The 10,418-nt window shown below is 40.1% G+C and overlaps 1 protein-coding gene across 3 annotated transcripts in view; it reads right to left on the bottom strand.

Moving 5' to 3' along the window:
• Positions 1 to 487: 487 nt before the first annotated feature.
• The window catches only part of PIEZO2 (piezo type mechanosensitive ion channel component 2), a 298,259-nt gene continuing 288,328 nt past the window's right edge, over positions 488 to 10,418 (bottom strand). For all 3 annotated transcript variants that reach the window (XM_048289530.1, XM_048289532.1, XM_048289533.1), the window contains 5 exons: positions 9,171 to 9,343; positions 7,278 to 7,394; positions 5,232 to 5,311; positions 3,726 to 3,906; positions 488 to 2,844 (listed from right to left, as the gene is read on the bottom strand). In XM_048289530.1, the coding sequence (XP_048145487.1) occupies positions 2,592 to 2,844; positions 3,726 to 3,906; positions 5,232 to 5,311; positions 7,278 to 7,394; positions 9,171 to 9,343 (804 nt within the window). In that variant the 3' untranslated portion in view covers positions 488 to 2,591. The remainder of the gene's footprint in view (positions 2,845 to 3,725; positions 3,907 to 5,231; positions 5,312 to 7,277; positions 7,395 to 9,170; positions 9,344 to 10,418) is intronic.

Here is a 10,418-nt window from a genome sequence, read left to right as displayed (position 1 = left end):
TTCTAAAGCTGTTCCCAACCCATCTACATAGTTTGAATTGCTGTAAGGGTTAGTCTGCCTCAGAGGCAGGACTTTGTTGCATTTGCCTTAGTTCATGAAGTACCCAGCAGATAATTTCTCTGGCATCCTGAGATCTGCCTTTCAAGGAAGTCCTGCCCCCACTGTAGCAACTGCCCAGGCCATGCCCCAGGAAAGCAGCTGACGCACTTGCATTATCACAACCCCCCCCAGACCCAGGTTGGGTGAAGCCCACCCACTTGCTGAAAGTGCACTCTGTCGTGTCCTCCAGGATGTCAGTGAAGATATTAGATGGTACTGGCCCCAGTACTGGCCATTTAGAATGCCCCTGGAAGCTGGCTGCCACTTCAACTTTATCTGGACAGCTGGACTCAAAGGACAGTCTGGTACACTTCTCACCTGTTGCAGGTAGCTACCAAGTCCAGATCAGTGATTTGACTATAGGCTGTTTTAAAAATAAATAAAAAAAAACCAACAGAAGAATCCTTTTATTTTCAAAGTTTGATCAATCCATGAAAGAAAGAGCAGCACATTTTTGCAAAGCCCAAATAACTGTACAGCTCGTTCTGAAGACAGATTTTTCTCACCAGAAAGGAAGTGCCTGTTAAAGATAAGGAACCAGGAAGGGAGCTGGGACCAACTGTGGCCAGCATGGTTCTGCTGGCTGGTACCTTTAGAAACACACTACATCCTTCACACTTCTCCTTCCAGTGTTAGTCTCCTTAAAATCACTGAACACCCAGGTGAGGATCCATCTAACTATAAAGGACATTTAAACATCCCGGAGTGCTGTGTCAGGGCTGCCTGGTATATTTCAATTTTCATTCACAGGACCTATGGAAGAAATGGAGAAAAACTTTCCAGGGGGAATGCTGCCTGGCTGTATGAGCAGCCACCTTTTTATTATACTTCAGAGGAAATCAGGTTGTCTTCCAGTGAGTTCCAGTCACCAAATTATTTTATTGTTACAATATCACGAAGCCATTTTTATTTTGCGCACGTCAAGGTGCTCAAAATGTTAGTTTTCACAGTATAGAATGGATGTGACAGCATTTGTCATGGAAGCACTCAGCAGAGTATGTTTCAACTTCATTTAGTTGTGCTGTTTTATGAAGTTCTGCAGTAAAATGTGCCAGCAAATTATGTTAGTTTCTTTCTGGTGATTAACTAATCATTCATATAATAAATAGCAGCTAACTACAAGAAAGAGATTTATTTGTCACAGAATTAGAAGAATGTCAAACTTTTCCCATTTCATGTAAAAAGGCAGAGGAAAAAATACTTCTAAAATGACTTTGCAACATGTGCTTTATTTTAAGTCATTACTGAATCAAAACTACAAGTATATCCTTTTAATATACCCTACCCACTCAATGATTTTTTTTCTCAGGTTTTTTTTTTTTTTTAACATGGAAAGAAATCTACATTGCAATTGTAAATTTTCATGCTGCAATGTTCTCTAATGAGCCGTTTGTTTCACTAATAATAGCAATTAAAAATAAAAGGGCATTTTTCAAGCTCACATGTATGTCTATATTTGGGAACTTAAAAAAAAACCCGTCTCAGATGTAAAAATGTGACTTGGAATATGTAAACATTTTCGTATACCTGAAACACTGGAAGAAAAATATCAGCTAACAGCAAAACAACAGTTGCCTTAAATCATTGAAATGGGAGAAAGCATGTCATGGGGAGCAGAGAGAAGCACACACTACTCAGTCTTCAAAGGGTTATAAGAAATGAAGTAGCTCATTAGGTCATTGAATTCACTTTCTTTTCTCATCCAATGGAAAGCAGTAATTCTGAAGAGAATGGCCCAGCAGAACACCCTGTGATTCACCATAATTATTCTAGCCATTAGTTAATCTTGACGAAGTGTCAAGTTTCAGTTGCTTTTTCTTTTTCCTGAGAAAAGTCATTGATGTTTGGTGGAAATGTCTCCTGTGACTGTACAAATAAAATAAGGCATTTCAAGAGATTGTTACTTGTTTTCTTTTTGTTGACAGAGGCTTGTCCACAGTGTCTTTTGTACATCAAAACCTCTGCTTTTCTACAAATGGGTATGGCTAGAATGTCTTCAGTTCCCACTGTGGTGCTGGGTGTTGGGTGTCCTGAAGGCTCGTCAGCGTCCCATTACTGTAGCTTGAAAGTCAGTGATGTACAACAGCATATTGCACAATCCAAACTGTGTGGCTCCAGAAAGGATTAAGAAGGTACACTGGAGTCATCTGTGGGTTCACTCCTTTCATTTCTCTCTAAGTTGTAATGGTCATCTGGAAAATTAAATTAGCCAAAGATGCAAACTTTTTGCTGATTAAATTACAAAGCAGTCCCCAGATTGTAGAGGAGTGGCACATTAAAAACAACAAATCATTCAACCTTCTTCACTGTTGATGCTTAATTTGAAAGGCAGCATGGATTCCTAAGGCCGTAGCTTCCAGGATTCCTTCAGTGAAAAATCATTGCTACCCAACTATAAAAGGCTTAGCTCTTAAGAGAATATTGTGCTTTTTTTCTTTTTCCTTTAAAATTCAGATTGAACCAACTTGTTTTGCAGTGTGACACCAAAGAAATCAATTAGTTTTTTCCCTAGTCCACTTGATCATGGTCTCTGGTGAGCGATACAGGAATATTAGCTTGGCGTACAGGTCTTCTTCTAGTTCCAGTTCTCCTGTCTCTCGCACTAGGAAAATGTCAGTACACAGCTTCAGGATTCGGTCTACATTGGGTAGCTCCTCAAACATGATGGAGTGAGAGATCCCACTGAAAAATTCACGGACGAACTTCCCTATCACCAGGACAACTGAGGCATATAGTCCCATGATGCTGAAAAGAAAGAAAGGAAGAGTTCGAATCGTGCCTTGTAAAAGGGCAGCCAAGTGTGAGGAAGCTCATCTACATGGCTAACTGTAGTCTGTCAGCTGGGTGAACATTAACTTCTAATTAGGGTCTTGTTTCTGCTGTGCTGCAGGATGAAAGAAAAGAAGATCTCTTCGAACACCACACAAATCTGGAATCATAAACAGCTGAGGCTGCTGATTAAATTGTTTAACCCCAGTTGCTGATGGTTCACGTCCTGCCTGCTACAGCTGGCATGTCACAATTGGAAATATGACAGCAGCTGGCTGCTAAAGGCAAATAATCTGTCAGGTTTCATATATAATATTTTTTACTGAAGTATATGTAACTGGTGACAAACTAACATTTACCCACTGATAATCCTTCTATAGGGACTTCTCCAAAGTCCTACCTGAAGGGTGTATCTCCTGGGAATGCTTAGTGTCCTGCCTTCCTCTGTCTGTGCAGATGTATTTCGTAATTATTTCACAACCAGGGTCCTGGCTATGAGATTGGGAAGGGCACTAAAACCAGGCAGAGTTTGGGCAGAACTTGACCTGCAGCTAAACTAACATATTTTGAATTATTTCACTTCAATAGGAAATTGATGTGAAGGGTGCTTCTGTTTTTATTCCCACCAGAAAGCAGTTAGCAGGGGTAATACTAACCTTGCAACTATTAACCCTTCTATAGATAATGTTGACATGAATTTGAAAATCTCACAAAACCCCTTTTCAAAATGTTGCAACTTTCAAACACCACAACAACAAAAAAGAAATAGCCCCCCCCCAAAAAAATAAAGCAAATAAAGTCATCTCTACTTCTATCTTATGTACTTTATTTAATTTTATGTAAAGACTTCTCCTTACCCATAACCAGCCAAGAATCCAAGGCTCGGTGGACTGACTTTATCACTGAATATGAAGAGTTCAAGACTCTCCTGAGACGTTTTTTGTCTTTTTCCAAGCTGATTCAAAACCCACCACTCACGAGCTCCCTCTTCAGATCCATTTTTGACAAGGGAAACTGTAATATTTTCCCACTTGCAGTCTATTGAAAAAAGAAGCATTAATATATATACACCGAGAACTGCAAAAATCAAACTGAGACAGATATTTCAAACTTCAGCATTATAAAATGACTGAGCAATGCAGAAGCAAAATTTTTCTAGACTCCATTTTGCATTATTTCTGTATACAAAAGTATAAAATCCTGACTTCTGTGGTTTTTTATCTGTAAATCTCATCTGAATCTGCACTAAATAAATAAAATATTTCATTTCACCTACATTCTCTTCTGTACAACTGTCAAATATTTTTGGTATTTTTATGCCAAAATATCAATAGCATTCATCACACCTGCATTTCGGGCCTAGAGAAACACATTTAACCTGGAAGGATAGCAGCCAGCTTCTGTATCTCAAAGTGAAACTATCACCATAAACCATTTATGTCTGAGATAAAAGATATTATTCTCTCTCAAAAAAAGGATGCTATGCTATTTTACGTATACCGATCAAACAGACAGGAGATGAACTCTGGTCCTCCTGAGTGTACATAAGCAGTGTACACATTAAAGCCTTTCTGAAGAATCTCAAATTAGGAACCTGACCAATGACAGTGAAGCACTCATAACTTATTGCTACTCACAGAGCTGGGCTCAGCCTCAAGAATTGTTTTTCCCAAAGAATCTAATCACTGAACCGTGACAGGAACATATTATGTAGCACTATTACTATTACACTCAAGCTCCAAATTTAGCCTCTGTTGAGAAAATTGCTCTTAGATAAAGACTTGTTCCTACTCTTCCAACCCAACAGGTTTTTCACATGTGTGTATGTGCATGGGTGCACCTATTCTGTAGGTCCGTGAGTACTTGTATGGATTCTGACTGGCTGATAGCACTCTGAAATTCAATGATTTATCTAAAGTGGATTCTTTGTAGCCAATAAGGAAGGAATAGCTTAAAAAAAAAAACAATGCAGTGTCATTATTTAAGCTGAGGAGCTTATTTGCAGACATGCAACACTTCTGACTGTTCACAGTAAGGTAGCAGGGAGATGTAGAGAAGTAAAACTTGAGATCACTTACACATAAAACAAAAGAAAACAGTTCCTAAAGCAGACTTGAAGGAAAGAAGGCAGACTTCATCCTTAGAGCTCTTACTGTTAAATCCAAAGCTAAAATACATGCAGACGCATTTTCTGCCTTATACTATATTACCTTATCTCTCCTCAAGCTTGCAGACACCAAGTAGAAACCATTTTAAGTGCATTTCAGACTGAGGTGCCCCATAACAGCTGTGAGTGTGCAAATGTGAGTGCTGCCTTGCACTTCTTTAAACCATACTCTGTTCCCCATGGTCTGGAGACATACCTCTCAATAGCTGCTTTATGGGTTTTGCCAGAGAGTCACTAGGAGCCTTGATGTAGTACGGGTACACTTCCTCTAATGTTCTGGAAAAAAATGAGATATCAAATATTTCATATTTTTTCACCTCTAAAATAATTTAGAAATACCTAACAGTGCTATGCACAATTCACAGCCATTCCTGGCTTAAGTTATGACTTCATAGTGTGCAGATGTCACATCTGAAAATTAGCTGGAGTTTTCAGCTACATTTTGTCAGAACTTCAGCAGAGAGTTCCATCCATAATGTCACCACTCACACACCATGAATTCCACATACCTGCGGCATGTGTGTTTGCATGGAATGTAGACTTTATATTTTGTTCCCCTTTTTAAAAAAGCTGCTTTTATAGTCAGCTATAGAGTCATAAATAAAGGCAGCACATCACCAGTAGTAAACAAGCTAGAAAAATGTGGTGAGCACAGCTATGACTTCAGAATTGCAAGGTGTTTCGATAATAACACCTGAAAAGAGTGAGAATTTTTGCCAGAATTTTTCATTGGGAAACATTTTCACAGTTTTTAGGGAGATTTCAAACTTAGAAAGAAAGATGTTTGTAAAAGTTCATCCATTGTACTCAAAATCAAATCATCTTAAGTGGGAATAAATTACCAGTATCTAGAGGGAGACACATTTAATTAAAAGCAGAGACACAGCCTCAACATTTTCCTCAAATGACAAAAATTCCAGGAAAGAGGAGCTCTCAGAGAAGTCCTGTGACACTTGGCTACATTGCATGCACCACGTTGAGGAAGAACAAGGGTAGCCAATTGAAAATCCCTTCTGATCACTCCAGCAGGTCCAAGAAAAGGTTAGAGCTCAGCAACTAAATTGTCCCAGCAGAGATGGTGGCAGAAAGCTCCCTGCTGAAGTATCTGAATGGCTAATAGCTGTCACAACCAGTTTTCCTTTATGACCAAGTAAAAAACCTTAAATGTACAAAATTACTGCACGACAGGCAAATGCAGCGGTATCTTCTATGTTACTGCCTGCCTCCTGCAAAGAGAGAATTATGAATGAATTACTTCTAACCACAAATGAGAAAAATCTACCCTCTGTGGCCCTACATCACCTTAGGAAATACTGCTGTATCTTCACGCAGCAGGAAAGAGGCATCAAGTGTTTTTTAAGTGCAATGATCACATGTGCAATAGCAGTGTGTTTGGAAGTACAAGTGTGTGTGGGTCCAGAAAAACAGCTGTGCACAGAAAAGGCAAATCTAATTTCTACCTAGTAACAGACAAGAACCTCAGAGTTTTCACAATCCCTGTTGGTTTCAGATTAAACTTTTCAACTCCTGTGGCTACAAATCAGATCAAGTGGCCTCCAGGGATGATGTGTTGGCTTAGCAGTACTTAGAAACTACTGCTGTGAAGTAATCCCCAGTGAGAAGGTGGAAGAGGAAGAGCCAGACTCTTCAAATCTGAAAGGAGGTACCACTGCTGTTAATGCTATAAGGCTATAGCCGTAGACTAATGTTTGATATTCATATGAAGAGCATCTCTTGTGAATTTCCATCACAGGAAAAGATCTGATGTCAGAAATGACTGCAGATGTTACCCTTTGACCTCAGTTATTTAACACTTCCTTGCCAATCTTGTACTATTCAGGAGTAACAATATGAAATACAGTCTGGATGGTTATTTAGAACAAAAAACATCCACAATACAACATCCTCAGATCAAGTTGAACAAATGTAACTCGAAGGCGAGTTGAACTGTGAATATACTGAACTTGTGCTTATCCAGCAAATCAAAGAGAAGTTACTAATAGCTTCACTATGCTTGTTGTTGATGATCCAGTGTTCATGGTCCTCTCAGCCTACATTTATAATAGGAAACAAGTTTTTACCTCTAATATTACTATTACTTGGCTTCAATGCTGTTAGCATCTGTTATTAGAGTGGGATAGATGGGCAGACAAATGAAACATTTGCACAAGCTTGACCACCTTAGGAAATCAGGCTTCAAAGGGGAAATTTTGTGCCTAAATAGAAAAAGAAAGTAACTTACACCTTTTCCGGTTGACGTTTCTCCATCATTGTAGCAATAGCCCTTCTGGTATGGTTTTTTAGTGCAAAGGTAAGTTTATCTGATGCTATTTCAGCTTTGGCACCAAGGGAGAGATTTCTGTTGGAAGTAAAAGGGGAAACACATTGACAACCTACAATGAGAGCATAACCAGAGCACTTGTGTTATGAATGCAAGATCTGGTTGTCTGCCTAGTCTAGCTGCACTGACCCTGGCTATCCTAGTGTGTGATAAAGCATCATGCTACCTGTACCTGAGATGGGGTGGTTTTTTCACAGAAGACATGTACCAGCCTTAAGGGTGTGTTTTTCTAACTGCCTATGCCTTTGCATGTATTACAGGACAAGGATGACAGATTAATGTCGTTTTGCTTACTTTAGGCAATGGGACCATTCGGTGCCAGGACAGCTAAGGATGTTGCAGTCAGCTACAGCTTCCCTGGAGAAAGATGTGTCTGACAGACTGACAGGACCTCCTTGCCTCGCCCCCAGGCTTCACTCCAGCTGCAGAACACAACTGGGGCGAGATCAGCTTTTGCACAATGCCTTAGGCCATGCCCATGCAGCAGCTGGGTGAGGCAGCTCCTGGGCTGCTGGGGGCTGCAGAGAAACACCCCCGGCAGATGATGGGCAAAGGCAGAAAATGTGTATGCTGCCTCAGTGACACAACAGGCACACCTCACTGCTGCTTGTGGCCTCCTGGCCTAGATGAAAGGCAGCAGTTAAGGAGGAGGTCACTGTGGCAAGTCTGTAACACAGTCATTCATGATCACCATGTACTCCACAAGATAAAATTTGAGGGTGAAAAAGTTCTCTTTCCACTAGTGCATGAATGCCTGTAGCTATGAAATCATATGAGCACACTGAGTAGCAGTACTAAAAATTAATATAAGGCTCAGAAATGATGGAGTGATGTAATTCACTAGCTAACAGTCTGTGCTTCTGGGAAAATAAGGGGGAGGGGGTGTCAAATAAAGTTGAATTAAGGCTGCAGATTCATTACAAGCCTATTTCTGACTGTGGAAGAACAGACCCAGCATGTTCAGAGCTCCCACAGTGATTCAGCTGACCTGCCTCTTGTGCATAGTCTTTTCTTACAACAATCCCGCTTCTACTTCAAACAAAACATGTCAATACTGAGGCTGCAAAGGAATTTAATTTCCATGGAGTGATGACTTAACTCCAGTGTAATCCAGCAATGTACAGGAATCCCAGCTGGCAGACAGTAGCCAGAAAATGACCTTGATGACTGGGTGTGCTCTAGCCTGCGTACAGCACCTTTATAGTCTAGGCTGTCTCTTTCAAAAACTCCATTGTAAAGTTAGTTCACTGGGGCCAAAGTCTCAAGTGAACAGACAAAGGTCTCAACAAAATACATCTGTGCCATTGTTATGGTATTTACACATAAAAATAGTTTGTATCAGTTCCAGACTCCCTTAATAAGAGGACCAAGAACTTCTGTTTGTATTTCCTCCTAGGCGTTCTGTCTTAATGAGGTCTAAGTATTCACTTTCCAGAAATGCTAACAAGGTTGCTGTTAAGAGCAGTTCATTTGAACATCTCCATCTAAAACAGGCTAAAATTTTCTTACTTTTTCCCCTTCCCATCAAGTCCCATTGAAAATTCCACCTTGAAATTTTAAATAATCTATTTGGTAGTGGCTCCACTTCTTTACTTTTTGAGATGTGCAGGCAACAAATGTTTTTGTGGGTAACAAAAGTGACTTCTCTCTATCTCTCTCCCTTCTACTCTCAGTTTTTTGCTCTGCCATACAATAGAATTTGCTGAAGAACTAAACCAAAAATGCAGCGTGGAACTGTTCTACTGAGCCAATGCTTGGCAAATGATCCATCCACCTCGTAACAGCTTTAATTACCTCTGAATGGTCCATGAAAGAACTACAGTGAAAGCAGCATCAAAGTCTAGAAGTCCCTGTATCATTTTCTTTCTACTGGGAGGGCTGATGGTCCATAAAGAGTTTGAATTCCCTTCTAGATCTGCTCGAGTTATATCTTCTCTTGCATAGCCCTCTAGAAACTGCAAAGCAGCCTGTAGGTGCAGAAGAGGAAAAGAAAATTTCAGTGTGGTGATAGTCACAAGACACAGAGCCGCGTTTCCCAGTCAGACAGATTTGTAAATGCTCGATTAATTGTAAGTGCAGTGGTGTGCACTGAGTGTTTTCCTCTGGTACCAGCTGGGGCTTGAGATAGGAAGGGGAATCAACAAAGTATGGCCAAGCTAAAAAGGCAAAACAAAAATGGCCTCATTGTTTGATGGCCATGTTGGCCAAAGTGAGACTGAAATTTCATGAAGTAAACTCTGTAGAGTCTATTTAAACTCAAGTTAAAATTTTACTCTGTCTTTTGTTAAGTATCTTTCTGCATGGAAGAGTGTCTGCAAAGCATAAAGCAACTTGGACCTTGTAACTTCCAAATGGATCTAGGTTACAATAGTAGTGCTATTATACATGGGCTATTTGGTAGGATCTAATACAACATTCTAATATCGATTAAATTCTTGAATGGGCTAGTAGCAAGCACTTCTTTTAAAGTTATATCTGATCAAATGCCAGTTACATTAGCAATGCAACATCTACTACTAATTACTAGTTTTTTCCTGTAGAAACTTGTGAAAACTGGGCCTGTTGCTCCATGAAACACTGAGATGAGACTATGCTTAAATGCTTATGTTTTGACATTTTAATGTCAAAACATTTCTGGGCTACGCGCGCTTTCTTTTGACAGCACCACCACTCCTCACTGGGAGGTGAAAGATGTGTGTACTCTAGGAAGGGCATGGGGCTTAAAAGTGCACAAGACACTTGTGTCCCCACAGCATGCTTTTATTGGCAGTACACAAACAGCATCACATCTCCTGAAGGTTTGTGTCATTTACAGGGGAGGGTTTCATTCAGACAAGGGGACAACTAGGGTTTCTGCCTTCCAGGATTTTGTGCAAAGATGACTACACTAATGGTAGCTTGTCTCATAACCCAGCCCTGTCCTGACAATGTCTGAACTTTTATTCATGCAAATCCTCTTTATAGAAATATCTTCCAATTGATGACAGCACTCATGACCACTTATAACTACACAAACAAAACTCACAAAAGGCCTCCATGGAA

This window comes from Corvus hawaiiensis, chromosome 30 (assembly GCF_020740725.1).
Source record: "Corvus hawaiiensis isolate bCorHaw1 chromosome 30, bCorHaw1.pri.cur, whole genome shotgun sequence".
NCBI classification, from domain to species: domain Eukaryota; kingdom Metazoa; phylum Chordata; class Aves; order Passeriformes; family Corvidae; genus Corvus; species Corvus hawaiiensis.
This window is presented reverse-complemented; position numbering and strand designations above follow the sequence as displayed.